This window comes from Habropoda laboriosa, unplaced genomic scaffold (genome assembly GCF_001263275.1).
Source record: "Habropoda laboriosa isolate 0110345459 unplaced genomic scaffold, ASM126327v1 scaffold176, whole genome shotgun sequence".
NCBI lineage: Eukaryota > Metazoa > Arthropoda > Insecta > Hymenoptera > Apidae > Habropoda > Habropoda laboriosa.
This window is the reverse complement of record NW_017100321.1, coordinates 536,580-555,147: the sequence shown is the minus strand read 5'-3', so window position 1 is coordinate 555,147 and position 18,568 is coordinate 536,580. Positions and strand designations below refer to the sequence as shown.

The window sequence follows — 18,568 nt, the reverse complement described above, 5'->3', positions numbered from 1 at the left end:
CAATACGCTCACTCTATCTGCAACACTCTATCTCCAGCGATCTGACTCTATCTGCAACACTCTAACTCTATCTGCAACTCTAACTCTACCTGCAATTCTGACTCTATCTACAACTCCGACTCTATCTAAAACTATAACTCTATCTGCAACACATTTTCTACAACACTGCATCTTCAATACTCTCACTCTATCTGCAACACTCTATCTCTAACACTCTGACTCTATCTGCAACACTCTAACTCTATCTGCAACTCTAACTCTACCTGCAATTCTGACTCTATCTACAACTCCGACTCTATCTAAAACTATAACTCTATCTGCAACACATTTTCTACAACACTGCATCTTCAATACTCTCACTCTATCTGCAACACTCTGATTCTATCTACAACTCTGACTCTGTCTGCAACACTCTATCTCCAACGCTCTGACTCTATTTACAACTCTGACTCTATCTGCAAGACTGACTCTATCTGCAACACTTCATCTCCAACACTCTCATTCTATTTACAACTCTAACTCTATCTACAACTCCAACTCTATCTACAACACTTTCCCTATCTGCAAGGAAAAGCTCTTCCTTCGCCTTCTTTCTCTCCCAACCGTACCACGTTTCATTGATACCTCCGGTATCATTTCATCAGCAACAATCTAATAACTCAATAATTCATTTTATACCGTATGCTCGCGAGGAGCTTCGTTCCTCCGCCTCTAAAATACGATAGTTTTTCCTTCATCTCGTCGAAAGATGACGTTACAGCAAGGAGAACGGAATTCCACCGGGGTATTCGATTTTTATTGTTCCTCGCGCGATCGTTGTTGGATCGCGGTCGAGGAAAACCGAGGATATTAATTTTAGATAAAATTGAGCGTGGCGCAACGTTTATTTCATTTCACGTAGAAGCCGCGGAGAAATCATCCTCCCTTTCCACCTGAATATTCCACACGGAATACTTTATTTAGATATGTAATTCAATCTTTTCGAAATGATTACTCATCTACGATTCAGCTCACGACTCTAAATATTCATCGGTTTTCGGTCATTTCGGTAACTGCTTTTGCAATTTTTACCATTGCAAGATTCTGCGAAATCGAAGAAAAAAGGTAGAAACAAAAAATTGTCGAAAGTGAAAATTGGAGAAATTCGAATAATCTTGAAGACATTCTAGCAATGATACGGCGGCAGTGACGTAGCAACCATTGTTTAATTTATCTTTTATCTTTCTCGACGTTTGTACCAATTTCACTGCTTTCTATAGTTGCCTCTGACGTTTCTCTTCTAACGTTATTTGTTTATTACGCGGAGATTGCTACTGTCGTTTGAAGAAATTGTTTCTAGCAGCGGTTTTCCGCCATTGCACCGCACCAGATTCGATTTGATCCCCTAATTCGATTGCCCCTGTTTGTTCAGCCCGGCTTGTTCACAATTAAGACTCTGCCCGTTCCTTAAGAAATTCCTCTTAATCGAAACAACGTTCGAAATGTTCCCTTAACATTACGATCAATCCGACGAAGTCTGGCAAAAGTTTAATATCATAATTTTCATTCTGTTATATCTAGAACTATGAAAAAACACATCGTGCCAAATAGTTTTACGACGTTGAAACATTAAAAAGCTTAAGAGTTAAGTTTAACTTAAAGAGTTCTCAGAGTTCTGAAAGCAAAAGTGCTCGGTTTACCTAATTTGGTCAATTACCGTGTCTCACAGTGTCCAGATTGATTCGAAAGGATTGCATAATTCTGCTCTAACGTTAAATAACACGAGAATTGAATAGACAGGTTACGTGTCAGCGAGATTTCAGTGGCTCCACTTTCCTAGATTTCAAGTTTCAAAATAGAGCAAGCAGAAAATAAGAACTCGAAATTCTGTAAATGTTGCGTAAAAATTCAGCAGACTAATGTTAAGGTTAAGAGGAAGTTTTCACAACGAAATGGCAAATCGAAGCCGGAAACACAACGGTTGATCTTACCAGGGATGAAAGATCGTCGAAGTTCATGCTCATGAAAATGCAAATGCGCGTTATAATGCTGCTAGGAAGTCAGCCATGGATAAATTATCGGAAGATTATCTCCCTTTATGCGACAGATCATTTAAATTTCAGATTTTCCACGGAGTTGTACATAATATCTGAAATAATGTAACGAAGAGGGGTTATTTATACGGATGGAGAAATATGTTGAGAATGTGCACGTGTAATGACGTTTTGTTTGCGCGGAGCCTTTGTTCCCGTGTGAGTTGATGTTGCAAATTGATCGAGGTGTGGGACACGGTTGCAGTAGCAGGAAAAGAACTTTTATATCGTTGAAGGGTGATTTTTAAGTAGCAAGATACTTTTACTTCACTGTTCATCTATGAAACTTGAATGCACACATTGTTGCAGTCTCTATTCTCGAGTGCAACATCGATGGAAGCGCTATTTCGAATGCGAAACATTGTTGTACGCGTTACTTCTGCATGCAACATTGCTTGAAGCGTTATATTTGAACGCAAACATTGTTGGAATCTCTATTTCCGATTGCAACATTATCAGAAGCGTTATTTCGAACGCAAACATTATTACAAGCACTACGCTTGAATGTAACATTGTTACAAGCGTCATTCTCGCTTGTAACATCGTTAACTCGTACTATTTGCGAATGCACATTGTGGCAAACGTGTTGTCGTGTTTGCAACATTGTTGCCGCAAATCGTTCTCAAAAATTCACGTTGTTGCAGGACGCGCCGTTTTGCAACATTGTGACTCGCGCGGCCCCCCCGAAAGGCACATTGTTGCACGCGCAATCTTCCGGTTTGCAACTTTGTGTTGCGCGCGTGATCCGCGAAAAAGCACAATGTTGCAAAAGAGAGACCGGCTTGCAACTTTGTTGCGCGCGAATCGTTCGCGAAAAATACACATTGTTGCAAAACGGCGCGTCGTGCAACAATGTGCCATTTTCGAGAACGATTCGCGGCAACAAAGTTGCAAACCCGACAACGCGTTTTGCAACATTGTGCCTTTTTCGGGAGCGACACCAGACAACAAAGTCGCAACCCCGACAACGCGCGTTTTGTAACATTGTGGCTTGCCCGTGCCCCCGAAGAACGTACATTGATGCAAACGCGATTTCTCGCTTTTGCAACTTTGTGAAACGCGTCATTTTTGAAACACGCGTATTTTCGTTTGTAACGCTGCACGACATGCAAAACATTGTTGTATGCAGTACTTTGTACGCAAAACATTGCCAGAAGCATTTACTTGAACACTTGTGTTCAGATGAAAAGTTGCTGAGCCACATTTTCAACTTATTCATCTATGGATAATGCAGCTTGTACGAAAGCATCTGTATGGAGAATATATGCATTAACCGTGTTCCTTATTAAAACAAGTTTTGTACCAAGTAGAAATTTCATCCCATTCGAAATGAAATATACTTACGATACAATTGAAACCTCCGAAAGTGTGTTCTCTTCTCTTAAATAAAGTTACAGAAATTTATTTCACAGAAAAAATAATATCGAAGTTTTAAAACAGCACCGTTCATAATTCTCACCTACCTCTCGTACAATATCTTAAAGCAATTTACGAGCACATCAGTTTCCGCGTCCATTCGATTCACCCTCGTGAGCAGCCGCGAATCGATCGCGGGCACCCTAGACTACATAGGTGGGTCGGTGTTGTCATAAATTGTAATCAAAGCTTCGAGAAATTAGGATTACGAAACGCGTGAAAAGAGATCAATTGAAATGCTCTATTGTTGCAAGTTTATCAAATTATACGACGAAGTGTTGCAACGTATATTAAATAGCAGAAGTGTGTATCATACGGTGAATTTAAGAGTGGAGAATCATAGGTGAAACATAGAGAGATCTCGAGTGAAATTTGGCTGGGTTTCAACAGACACTTGTTTGGGGCTTTCAAACATCTCGAATGGAAGATAAAACGATAAAGGTTCACACTTCGTGCGAATTACTTCAAATTGAATTGTCCCGAATGTACGATATATATGACGTTGAATTAGCGAATCCTTTTTCTCAGTTTCTCTTGTACCGAACGTCGAGGAAAATGAATCGGATAAAAGAACGATTACGACGTCTATTGTTATTTGATAGACCATCTTCTTTCTACGACCGATCAAATTTTTATAGACTTTATTTTTCTCACTCGAATCTCGTTCCCAAAAGAATGTCAAATCAGCGAGTGTGAAAGACGTATTATTCCAATTGAAGATTTTAATGCTACAATTAGTTATCTCAAAAATTTAAACTTTTTCAGGAAACAAAGAAACTTTCCACAAAAACAGGAAATTCAATTTTTTTATTATTCACTATTTCAGTTATTTACTATTTTTTATTATTCAATTCAATTTTTTTATTACTTTTCTTGCAAATTAATATTTTCAAAAAATTTACCGCCTTATCAATTAATTAGGTTATGTTACATTAGGTTAGGTTATCTTCTTTTTCATTAGTCGGACACTCTTTAACCTAAAAATGGCCAAAACTGGAGGAGACGACCGTTTTCTGCACCAGTTTTCACTTAATTTCGTGAAAAAGCACGAAAGACGTTGAAAGACTAAAAAAAAAGAAGATACGTTCACACTTGAACGTCCACGAAATGATTAAATATAAAATTGAACTCGTAATTTGTTTCTCGTATCTTTTAACGAGGCAGCAAAAAAGTGGAAATTTCACCAAGAGCCAGAGCCGCTATTTGAAGCGTCGAATTATATGTACCGGGTGGTCAGGATTAACCTCTTGCCCGGCCAGTTTAAATTTCCGTTACGACAGATCAAGCGAGTTTTGTTCCGTCGCGTCGCCTCCGAGCTATAATTATGCACAAACTTGAGAAACGAATAAAGGCGAAACTTTGTCGAGCCGGATGGAACGTTATCTACCAGGCTACAGAAGCTCTCGTACGAGCTGAACTTTTCCCCATCTATAGTTCCACTCTATTAAATCGACCGTGTTTCGCCCAACGCCCTGGTTGCTGGCTTCGAGTGTGTTGCGTGATGTGCACGCGCCTCTGAAAACACTATTTTCTCGAGGGACGCCTATAGTCGTCGCTTGGGTCGTGACAGAAATAATTTTTTTTCCGTTTTAACGATTGTCCATTTACCGGTGAAATACACTGCATTATTAACGAATAATAAAAAAAAGACTTACTGATACGTTTTATCAGAATACACAGGAAATGTTTATCGACGATTAGGTATACTCTTTAATGGGTGCAAAGAATAAGAAAAAGATTCCATATTTTGATCAAATGAAACTTTGGTAAAGCGAAAGTTTCGATATTTCTGAAACTTTGCAAAATTACAGAAATTGTCAATAATTTTATTTTGCTACTTTTCAATTCTTTAAAGTGACCTTAACCCCTTAACCTATAACAACGTGTGAGACACGTAGCAGAGATTCTGGTCAAGATGTGACAAAAATAGGTGTATTAGTATGAAAAATTCATTGCAATCCTAACTTTCGTTTGAAGTCCTCGACTGAGGATTACTAAATGTAATTAATCTGTAACAGATTAGCTTTTCTTACCAAATACAGTACTGAAGCATTAAATGGCCGACGCTTAGATGCACAGTCGGAAAAGAAATCATACGTTAAGGGGTTAAAAGTTAATGTGTGTTTTCATATTTTATCGTATATCTTGAAAACTATAGTAGATATGAAAAAATTGTTAGAATGAAGATTTAACTAGATTTTCTGTCTCTATAAAACTGTGCAATGAAATTGTTAGCATTTAAATAAAAAAACTTTCTTCACCTAACATAACCTCAATTTTAAAACATTTCAATTTTCTTCTCGGGTGAAGAGATATGTAGAACTTCGTTATAAGTACAGATACGTGTACTAATTTGTTCGAGAATATAGTGTTTCGATTATTAATGTTACTTTTGTTTCTTACTTGAAATAATCTGATATCTGAGACGGTCAGATTTGGCGAGACACCCAGTATACTTGAACGTGACGTAAGAGGGTTCTTCATCCCCTCTATTACCAGTCAAAATGAGGCGTGTTAGCATTTCAGAAACGACTCAGCTCGTCAATACGCGAAATAGAGCTCTCTAAAGACGATCGAGTGATTTTCCGTGTTCGAATCATCAATTATTAATGGGCAAACCGCCGAAATGCCTCGTGAGTTTCACAACAGTTCGATAAAACACTCGTTTCGGTCCCTTTGAAATAATAACGAGAGTGATTTTTCTGGCGAAAGATAAAAATTTTCTGCTCTGGTATATATCTGTATTCTTTAAACGATGATCGAGTGAATGATTTTGATCGAAATAGAAGACTCACTATTGCAAAGAGTAGATATGTGAAAATTAATTAAATAAAAGTAACAGATGCCCTCGAGTTTTTAATTTCTTTTTCCTTCAAATTTAACACTCCGTTCTTTATTCAAGATTGAGAAAAAAAATATTTCGATCCATGCGTGGAATCTTGTCTTTAAGTTTTCCAGTGAAACAGAGTTCACTTTTCAATAAAAATTCAGAAATAACTATTCTGGTGTTTAGAATATTAATTAAAATTAATTATGCTTAATATGATTTTTTTCATACGAAATTTGAGAATGGTATTAGGTAACACTGAAGTCACCTGACAAAAATTAATCGAGAATCGGTCGGTGTAGAGTAGGTTGCCGTTTAGGATCATGAACGCGAAGCCATACGCGAGAAGACACGTAGCACAGCTATTCGAGAAGCACATGCCACTGATGGCAGCAACGAAATATCGTCCGAAAGGCAAAGAAACAAGAGGATCGATACACCACCGGTGAAGTGTCACATGTTTCGCATCGATCTTGCCAAGAGGCAATGTTTGCGTCGAATTTAATCGCTAGCGAAACAATTTTCCTGTATCCGTTTCAATTTCACCCAAAAAGTGTATACATTCGTAAATATCGTGGGAAAATATTAGAATCGTCCACTATATCGAGATAAATTCGAATACTTTTAATAATCTTTGCGAAATTATTGTACAAAATGTACTCGGTGAAAAGAAACTTCAGAGCCATTCAGTGTATCAAGTTAAATTCAAGTATAAGTTTTTCTAAAAATATTGAAAAAAATATTAGAACCACCGAAATATATTCGATAATAAATTGCACAGTTTTACAATTTTACAACGATCTAACGATTCACGAAATATCGAAGAGATCTGAACACGAACATCTCGACACACGTTACTTCCTCGACCTTTTCTCGAGAAATCTTTCCAACCCCTCAGGAACCTCTTTTTCCCGCAACAATCTGCCACTCCTAAATGCTAGACGCTTTTAAACGCTATAGTGTTTCTGTCGCGTATCAAGTTAGCTATTTTTCCCCCTGTATCTCGACTTTTTCCTTCCTGAAGATCTCGTTAAATTTCACTTTTATTTCTGTTTCCTTTATAATAGAAATTATTCCATTATCCAAAAATTAACAGAACCTCAGACTTTTCTCTGATAAAACTGAGAATCCTTCTGTGATCAATTTATTTTACCTTTAATTAATATTACTTTTTGCTGCTTTCCTTTAAATTCAGAACGTTTCTCTGATGAATTTGCAATAATCAGAAATCCGAAATTTCATACTGCACAATCTAACGATTCCAAGATATTAAATCTGTGATTGCATTATACCGAACTGCGAGTGCTTCTTGAAACAGTCTAGTTTGCAAAATGTACACTTGTTGCAACTAATATAGCTACTCTTCATTCAAAATAAGAATAACCTCGTTTCGCGCATGGGACGTGCCTAAGGCAGGGCTACCCTCTGCTACGCCCTCTGTCTGCTACTCTTCGTTCAAAATAAGAATAACCTCGTTTCGCGCATGGGACGTGCCTAAGGCAGGGCTACCCTCTGCTACGCCCTCTGTCTATGTGCAGAACGGACGAAAATCGGTCGGAGAGCGAGGTTATTCTTATTTTGAACGAACAGTAAGTCGTAAAATAAAGCATTAACATTGATTAATATCGCCGCACCCGAGATTCTACGTGTTCGGTGATCTGATACTTCTCTCTATAATCTCTCGTTCAAGCTACACGGTATCAAATCTCTGTCGCCTTTTGCTCAACGGTAATTTCCGTATCGGTAAAAGCGAAGAAGCTGTGCGCTGTTAAGGATTAAGGCGCAGATCAATCTTTCAAATATATCGCAACGGAAGAACCAATTCCGAGTTTTGACATCGGACGGCCCTGAAAGAGGCTTCAGCTTCTTATCTACCACAGACTGCTATTTCGGCGCACGGATTACGTATACTTTGACGCCTGACCGATTTTATTACCTTATACCGCATATACGTATATCGCTTCGACCAGCTGTACATTTCGCCGACTAGGGCGGATTTCAAGGAGCACTCGCGGCAAATGTACAATGCAATCACAGATTTAATATCTTCTACGTTATTACGTAGCTGAGACACTGTTGATTTTTGAAATTATTTTTCTGATATTTTACCACGTTTTTGGTAACTCGAAAATTTTAACAAAGTTTGAAACTTTGCAGAAGTCTAGTTCAAGCGACGATAATAATGTAATTATTGTTCGTTTCGGTAATGAAACGGTTCTAGGAGTGAAAACACCTCTTCGAAGAAATTTCGAGTTTTTGAATTGTGGATATTTGGAGAACAGTGAAAAAAATATGGAAAAGAAGGTAAATTCGAAGTTGCGCGGTTTTTGACATCCCATGTTATATATCGTATAGAACGTATATGATAAAATAGGTGAGAAGAAATTCCCAGTGGAATATTTCTCTTATGTAAAATATTCTCCTCATTTTCCTCGGAATGCAGATATGCTACTAAATAAATGAAACGAACAAATTTCTATTACGAAGTTACCCTTCAAAATCACAGTAACAATTTCCAAGTAACAATTTATATAAAATAATTTAAAAAAAAATTCAAACGAGTTGAATTAAATTAATTTGTAAGTTAACAAAGGTCTTCTCAGGTACAGTTCGAAGAAAGTTACAAATATACACCGTGATGCCCGGTTTGCTCCAATTCCTTGAAACTAGGAGCAGATATTTGGGTATCGCTGAGGTAAAACACTTAAGGATCGTCGTTGCGTAGAAACAGAACTTTATTTAACAGAGATTTTCGATGATACGTGCGCGTGGTAGAATGGAGAATGAACGCGGAAATGGAGAGGATAGGGCTATTTAAGGGTTCTGGGAAGATGGACTTTGGGCTGTGACTATGCAGGAGAGTTGGAAGATGAAGGAATAGGGCTATTTAAGGGTTCTGGGAAGATGGACTTTGGGCTGTGACTATGCAGGAGAGTTGGAAGATGAAAAGTCCAGTCTGAGTAATGGTGAAAGTGGGTGACTCGTAAATACAGATAAAACTAAGGACTAAGAAGGAAAATATTTGAGGGTGTAACAACACGAAAACGCGAGACGGTGCAGCGATGCTGAATTACTTTGAAAGACGTCGACTTTGACCAACCGGTATAAATCACCGACGAACATTTCCTGAACGTTTAATTATTAAAAAAATTCATTATCAATGTACGTAACTTGCGTTGATCAATGAAACAGTTTATTACTCGAAATAATGGCAATACTTCAGACGGACAGAATTGATAAGACACCCTTGAACCGCCACTAGGAAGTTTCACGAAGAGAGTATACACAGACCTACATACGAGTGGATACGTTTCACTGATAAAACACCACCGGCACCGATGCACACTTTATCGAAATCTGGCATTTCGTGATCTCAACCCCTATTCCTACCTGCTGTTTCGTTTGCACTCTCAAACTGTATCGAAGGGGCCTTCACTATCGATCCAAGTAATTAGAAAGTCCGTTTGAACGATTCCTCGCGGATATTCCTCACTGTGTAGCTTTGATCCTTTTTAAAAAAGTTACGCGATATTCGACAGAATCACGATTACCTTTTCCTCTTTTTTTTTTTTTTTTTTTTTTGAGAAAAGAAGAGTCACTGCAAAGGGGTGGTTTTGTATTTTTTTGGTGTTTGCGTTTCTGAGTACTTTTACTCGAAGGATTTTTCTTCGAAAGCAAGAAATGGTACTCGAGAATTGTACGAAATTATCTGCAACTGCTTTTTTTTAAATTTTGTATTTTTCTATATTTATGTAAGTACAGTGTTGGAAAATGATTTTTATATGATTTTTTAACAGAGTTTTCTTTTATATTTAGAGTTGCTTTTGTTATTTACATAAATGCTGGTGATTTCCATTAATTAAGTGCAGGAACTGACGGAAAAAATATCGAGTGACCCAACGGGAATCGAACCCGGGACCCTCGGCTTAGCAAGCCGAGGCTTTGCGCGCTACGCCAATCACTCCCTCTCTATTCTCCCTTGTCAGTTTCCTATTTGGGTATGGAGGCCCCGATACTACACTCGGTCATCTTGAACTCACATTCGCCCTCGAATGTCCTCAATGCAACACAACCCAACTCAACACTTTGGGGTACACTCCCCCTCACAGTGGCACTCTCAGCCGAAATTCTGTTTCTCAACTCTTTTTGGGAGACGTGCACAACCCTCTCACATGTTTTCATCTCACAGCGCCTGGCTTCGTGCAGCCGTAGATGCCTCCAGAAACCGACGACGGAAAAATATGAAGGGACCCAAAACGGGAATCGAACCTGGGACCTTCGGCTCTCTATTCTCCCTTGTCGGTTTCCTATTTGCGGACGGAAGCCCCGATAGTACATAAGAGTAATTAATTGAGAGTAATTTTGCACGGTTTCTTAATAATTTCGTTTTGCTTTTATCGTTGAAATATTAGTCGAAAGAACCACGTCGATAGTCAGAAAATGTGTATAAAATTTATGAGTAACAACGAACGAAGTTCCTTCTCGTTTCTCTAGAGTTTGACGTCTGACGGCAATTACCGCTTCAATCAAGATCGTCGATAAATCTCCAGATACAATCTGGTGAAATTATTTTCCAGGAAAACGCCCACGCTTGTTCTACACCTTATCGTACCGCAAACATTTACACCTTTTTTTCCACCCTATGCCAACAGTTTACACAGCTCGTTAGGCACCACAGGGGGTCACTGTACTAAAATTGTTTCCCTTGAGTCGCTGCGTTTTTAAAAAAGCCTTCTCCCCCAACGATTAACACGCTCGTTGTTCGCTGAACCACATATGACTCAGGACAATTTGAATTTCACCATGTAAACACTTGTTTCTCTCGTGATAGAGAAAGAAGTGTATGCGTGAACTGTTACGTAAATAATTGAATTAACAGTGTTACTTAACCGTCACACTTTCGACCTGATCGAAATTGAAGAAAATAAAAAAATTTGAAACGTCAAGGAAACGGCGAGAAAATTGGGAAAGTTGTAGAAAAATTTCCGAAATTTCAAAGAGTTAAATAATAAAGAATGTGTCCTAAAGTCAGGTGAAGAAATTATGTTAGGTCAACTCGTAGAACTCCCACATTTGCAAAAACCAATTTTTCAATTCACGTTCTCTATTTTCTTTTTTCATAAAAACGTAGTTTCTATTCGTGAAACAGACACGGTTCCAATTAATCGGCGGAAATCAAAACAACGAACCTACCGACACACACGAATCCAATCGAATTTTCCAAAAATTGCCCGCTCGTTTCACGGAAAAATCCGAAACAAGTTAGATCCCGTTATACAATCTCTCGTAGTATTAATCAACGAAATCGCACAATTATTCCAACGAGCCTCTCTACACGATTATTCCCAGAATGCAATTCACGGCAGGCCACCGCGATCGAAAACCGAGTCGAAAACCGCAGAGATACAGCATAGGCGGTGCTATTAGAATAAATCCCATTAAATCCTATCTCTCGCGTAATCCTATCGAGCAGACGAAGCTGGCGTTTCCTCCACGTCTCGTGGTATCGTCCTGTGCAATAATAGTAAGGCTGCATCGTGGTGGAAGATGGTCGCACATCGGCGTAGATCAAACGTACGACGTTTCGTGAACATTATCGGAGCGTTGCTTGAAATTCGAGAGATAGGCGTAAGAGGAGCGTGAGCGCGAACAGCTGATTTCGAGGAAATACCAAGTCGAAGAATAGGAAATATTGGGAAAGTTCGTAGCGAAATGTAAGAAAAATTCAAACTGACGTATCTCTGTTTCTAATTGAGATAGCGACAAAAAGCCAAAAGGTATTTTAGTCGTTATTCGAAGATAAATCCGATGTACCGTAAAAGTTACTCCTGCGGTGGAGGGTTACCACGAAAAATTCAACATCCTCGCTCCACTGCAGAGAACATAGTTCGACTTATATCCATCCCTGTTCATCTTACGAAAAATTTGAACAGTACGTTGGATTCACCTTTAACCGTCGAGGAAAATACCGTTTAACTTTTGTTACTTATGTCAATTATAAACAGAGATACGATGGTTTAAACTGCGCTTAGAACTTTCAGGACGGCCCAATAGTATTGTTAACATGTTTAGTTAAAGAGCACAGTTTATTAAATTTTTGTGAATGGAAGAATACGTATATTAGCTTTCCTGCTTTTTCCATTAGCTGTATCTTGTGTAATGATATTCAAAAAATGTGTAGGTTACTTTCCACTATTTTCTGTAAAAATTGCAGGGGAATTTAACTAGATATATTGGGTGGTCCTGAAGTTCCTTATCACCAGACACATTTGGTGTAATGATATTCCAAAAATATGAGCGTTACTGTACACTATTTTCCATGAAAATTGCACATGAATTTAACTAGATATACTGGGTGGTCCTGAAGTTCCATATCACCAGCACCATTTGGTGTAATGATATTCAAAAAATATGAGCGCTACTATTCACTATTTTCCATAAAAATTGCACATGAATTTAACTCGATATGCTAGGTGATCCTGCAGTTCCTTATCACTAGATATATTTCGTGCAACGATATACAGTGGGGCCCCGAGTTTAGTTCTTACTGTTTAGTTCTAGTTTAGTGTTTAGTTCTTACTGAATCAGTCTGGAAGTGATTTGAGCAAAGAATTCGAAACTGTAAATGTCATCCCTTCTGTCATTTCTATAAATTTAAAAGAAAATGTAACCCCTAATCTGATAAATACATGTATATACACTACCGGCCAAAAGTTTGGAATCACCGAGCATTGCAATTTACACAAAGATTTCCAGAAAAAGGTCATCGACTTCGAGAATCTTTTATCGTTCGAATAAATCTATCGTTCGAATCAATCGATATGAGATAAATTGATAAATGTAGAATTGAGATAAACTTCAAATCTATAAAAGATTAGCAGCAGATTTAATATCGATGAAAAGTGGGAGATGATTCCAAACTTTTGGCTGGTAGATAAATGTAGAATTGAGATAAATTTCAAATCTATAAAAAATTAGCAGCAGATTTAATATCGATGAAAAGTGGGAGATGATTCCAAACTTTTGGCTGGTAATGTATATGTTTGCATAGAATACATACTGTCCGACAAACCTAAGGTGAAGCTTCTGACGTCACGCAGGGCCTAAAAGTGGGAGATGTAGTGGAACGTGCGACGGCTCGCTGTTAGTAAGCCAATAGGGATAGAATAAGGCTATCGCAGTTACTCTTAGGTCTTCCCTTATAGTAAGCCAATAGGGATAGAATAAGGCTATCGCACTTACTCTTCTATGAACAACAGATGACGATCGGGTCTTGTTCCAGCAGTCGGTAAGCAGATGAGCAGTCGATAATTCACCGGAATGATATTTTCAAGCGCTGGAAAAAAAATTTGTGTCTATCCTGTGTACCCCGACTTACGTCTTTTTCGACTTACGTCGCTCACTCTGGAACCAATTAGTACGCAAGTCCAAGGCCACACTGTACTAAAAATATGAAAAAAGGAAAATACATTTTCCAAAAATATTCAACACGCTCGCACGATAACTTCACGCTCTCCTTGCATCTACTTCTTCAATTCGAGATTATAAACTGGACATTGAGAAGAACGGGGTGAGGGGAGATATACGATTATCACTATCAAACGAAGACCTTTCGTGGTTTAACGCGGATTTTTCGGGTCACGTAACCAGCCGACGTTCACGCGATCCACACGGCGAGAATTCGAGTGGTGGATACGTGCATGCTACCGTTGCCTCTACGGTACGCTCTTTAACTCTAATTTACCCTCGGCGACGCTCGTTAACCAACGCTGGAAACGCCACGCCACGCCGAAGTGGCGGTTAGCTGGTTTCCTTCGGTGTGAAGCGTTCAGATTCAGAGCTTTTCCTTTTCTGTTCTCAGTGTAACGTTGTGATTCGAAGTTTTTCACTCGAGTGTGTGATCGAGGATTCTTGTCAGTCGAGTGTTGCGATTCAAGATTTTTTTAACGGATCAGTGCGATTGAGAGCTTTCTTTTAACAGAGCATTGTGACTGAACGATGTTCTTTTTACCGCAGCGTTGTAATTGGGGATTACTTTAATAGAATTCTTTAATGTTCAAGATTGCACTCGGAGAGTCCTTTGTTATGAAAAATTGTGAGTGAGAATTTTTTAACGTGGAATATTTTATTTGGAAAGTTCTTTGAACGTAAAATATTGCGATCGAGAATTTCCTTACTATTAAAAAGTATTGCCATCGAAAATTCTTGTAGCGTGAAGCACCGTGACGAAAAGTACTTTTGTATCCAATTATCGTGCCAATTTAAGCATCTTGGTATTATACAAATGGCATACAATGAAATAAAAATGAGTTCTTCGCGACGTGGAGCATATAGAGCGGAAAAAATTGAAGAATTGAGAAGTTAAAATAACGAAGGGATTATCGTTCAGATAATGCACAGAAGGAACTTAAACATTGCCCCCCCGCCCCTCACTCGAGGAAGTCGTTTAAGTAGGTGAATCCAATTATTTCGAACAACTACTAAGAGTCTGGTTACCACGTGCAGATATAAAGGTTTCGACTGTACAAAGGAATCCTACGGTATAGTACGATCATGTCTAATACAGGACCAACAGTGAATCTACCAAATCCTCCAACATTGTAAGGCGCCAGTCTAAATCCTTCCAACCTCTTAAAAGAAACTACAGAAGATTTTCCTCTTTTAAATCCTCAATATCCTAACGCTAAAGAACTTGAAACGTTTCTGCCAAGTCTCTGAACACTCTGAAAAAGAGAACTACAAATTTCAAGGAGGACATTTCTACGATGATCGGAATTTCTTACAAAATCTTCATACCCTAAAACCTTTCTTTCATAAAATCCTACAATTCGATATTTTCAGATAATTCACCAGATCCCCCTCGAGGCTCGAGGCTAATCCTTCCATCGACCAGATGACCTCTAATTATTTCAAATAGCGCGCGGTAAGAAAGCACAAGGGGGGGCGTACAACGATTGAGAATCCCGATAAGAAACAAACTTCCAATATAAAAGGTCCAGCCGTGACCGATCGTATCTCTACTGATCGAAGGGTGAAGAAACCCGGAACGCTCGAGGCCACGAGTATCGACGGGGGAGAAACCGCGGGATGCAGCGTTTGAATTCCAATCGGACCGCACTGGTATCGCTGAAATTTGCCCGAAAATGCAATGCCCTTAGGCGACAATGCGCTCTGGTCGCCGTGCAGGTTGCACGCGATTACCCGCCCCCCACTCCAGCTACTCGTTACCCCCACTCCTCAACAGAGAGTCGCGCGGCGAAGATCTCGAAGCGTCGACACGAGGAGGGCCGATCGGCGTCGGGCACGACAGATCGCGCGGTTGCGAAAGAACCGCGAACCAAGATATGCGTACGCAGCCGAGTCGGAGTCGAGTCGAGTCGGGTGGAAGTGGAAAAAGGGAGATAAGCTGTGTTCAGAGGGGGTTCGCGGGCAACGAAGAAGGGGGATGAGTGGCGGGTGGGCGTGTGTACGAACGATTTTCGGAAGGAGAATCGATCCCTGGACGAAAATAAGCGAGCACGGAGGATCATCGATGATCCTTCCTTCGCGAGGACTATTGCGCGAGCTTTCGTAACGACCGCCCCCTCCCCCCCTCTAGGTAGGCAGTCGTTTAATTCGTCTTACTTATGTATGTACATACTTCGTTCTATGTACTTACAACGGCGTTGTGAACGCGCGCACCAACGCCGCCACACAGCATCCGTGGCTGCGCGCACTGCGGACAAGGGACGCTGTTTCTTATGTTTTCTGACTGAAACGTAGATTCGCAGGGAGAAAGGAAGATGATCCGTGTATCGATGTATCGTATAGACGTTGTTAGATTATGCGATCGACTGGACTGGCAGTTTGGGGGCCCTGTCGATTATTCGATTCGACACCTCCGTGTTTATCACTGGAGATACGTGTCAACTAAGAGTGACAGGTTGATCGTGTATTACTCTAACTAGCATCTTGAGGAAACTATACCGTACTAACTCTGTACTAACGTGAGAAACGAAAATGAAAGGCATGACTAGAAAACGATGCACGGTTAGGGGGGACACGTCGATTCGTGAAACGTTACGATGAATCGAAGGGGGTTACTCGAAGACTCACCCTTGTCGAGGGTTTCTTTGGCCGCGTGTATGACCTTCCTCCGTCTCAGACCTTCGCCCGCGAGGACGTTCGTCATCGTGCTGGAAACGGTGCCCGTTGTCCTCTCATCTTCATCACTGTTCGCGCACTCGCCGGAGGTGGTCGATGCATGGTGGTCGAGGAGATTGATCGGGGACCCCTCGCCGCCTGGCATAGTGTCCCGATTAGCAGGACCGTCGCGTCCTTAACCGAGGACCTTTGCGCCTGAACTGAACTCGCTCCCTCTATGCAACCTCTCTACTCGCTTCTTTACAGTCGCGGACTCTCTTCGCCCTTCGACACCACTGCAGCGTTTCGCGGCGCTGGCCGCGCCGTGGCGCCACCCTCGCGGCGCATTGACATGGGAGCAATTTTCTCAAAGGTTTGGCGATTTTTTTCTGTTTACGTTAAGAAGTGTAAGTTATTTCTTGGTTATTACTTGGAAGATGAACGTGTGTGACTCAATTCGTTGATTATATAAATCGATTGTGTTAAGGTGCAATTTATGTTTGTAGGCTGCAGTAGGCTCGTTTGTAAGTAGAATAAGTTTGAATTAATCGGACTATTTGGTAGAATGTAGAAAAATCGCGCGAATCACTATAAGGTTAAGTAGCTTTTTAGAAATTATTCGATTATAATTGATAGTTGTCTCAGTCGGATATAAGTGGTTTATTTTATTAAACGGTTATATGGATTATTACGTATCACCGAGTGTTTCAATTGTTAACAAGATTGAGATCAGCTCACTACTGGCGGGGAAATTTCTTCGAGAATACGTAAGTACTAATTTCATCATATAATTGAGGTTAAACGGTGAAGATTTTTTTCATCTTTGACCATTATACACGTTAACAAATATGCAATTACGATTTTATCTTCTTCTTCCAACGTCAAAAATGTCTACAGGACGTCTTAAATATTTAACGAAGGAATATTTGTTATTCGTTGCATTCGTAGTAGAAATACGAATTAATAATTAGTATTGCAATTGCATCGCTCACATTTTACGATTTAATTTTATTGAAAAATCGTGGGAATGGGTTTGAAAATGATGCAAAAAAATGTCTTCGAATTTACCTAAACAGCGTAAAGTTGAAACGCGAGTTTGACCACGCGAAAGCCGCGTTCGCACCACTGCGGCCCACCGATGTCGATGCTCTATGACTCACTCCCGACGTTTCCTCGGAACGGGGGAACATATCCGCGTAGTCCCGCCATCTGTGGCGAACTTTAGACGCGACTCGCGATCGATTCCGTGCAACGCCATTTCTCGCTCGACTACTCGCTACGATTCGTGCCACTTTTTCTTTTCTCCCTTTTCCACGTCGTTTTCCACGCCATGTGACACCACCGGAAACCTCAAGCATACGTGCCATATGAAAATTAGGTTAAGGGTTCGTCTGACATTCACGGCTGCTGTGAAACCTCTCTTTCGTATATATTCAGAATATTCAGTATCACTTGACACCCCTCGAATTTCATCGATTTTTCAAAATATCCTATGAAATATGTAATCAAAATAAAAAATTAAAATTCACTGACAAACAACGAATGATTTCTCTATTTTATATTTCTTTACATTAGAAAAATTGTCGTAAAGATAAACGTTCGATGTATTTGAGCTGATAAATTGATACAATCGATACTGAAAGCCAATCATCGATCGACAACGTCGTCGCGTTGAAAACGACATAACCTAACACACGTATTGGAAATCGAGCTTTCGTGGTGTGTTTTGACTGCGTCTGCGAGGGAACGTTGTGACGCGTTAAAAAGTGTCGGATTACAGGCCGGTGACAAGGTAAATCGACTCTTTCGACGGTGTCAAGGGCACGCTCTAAATTCGAACCGTCGTTAGTCTATTTCGAGACAGCGTCGAGTAGATTATTTCCTATTTCCGGAATTGAAGTGGCCATCAGAAGCGAGAGTGGTGTCGTTCCTGTGGCACAGATATCGACTGGAAATCAATGCCTCGGTCCCCGATTGAATGCAGCCCGCTGATAGAGACAGGAAAGCGTAGCTATTGGAAAATGATCGTAATGCGACTTCCGGCACGCTTTGATAATTTTCTCCGCTCGAACGTGAAGCCTTTCGCGTGTATCGATAATCGAGTGAGGGCATCTCGATGCGGTACACTCAA

At 40.0% G+C, this 18,568-nt stretch overlaps 1 protein-coding gene across 1 annotated transcript in view; it reads right to left on the bottom strand.

Annotated features, from left to right (window-relative positions):
* Positions 1-16,819, bottom strand: part of LOC108574238 (anoctamin-8) — a 42,335-nt gene extending 25,516 nt beyond the window's left edge. Inside the window, exon 1 of the mRNA XM_017936783.1 lies at positions 16,411-16,819. Coding sequence (XP_017792272.1) covers positions 16,411-16,603 — 193 coding nt within the window. The 5' untranslated portion in view covers positions 16,604-16,819. The remainder of the gene's footprint in view (positions 1-16,410) is intronic.
* Positions 16,820-18,568: the final 1,749 nt, after the last annotated feature.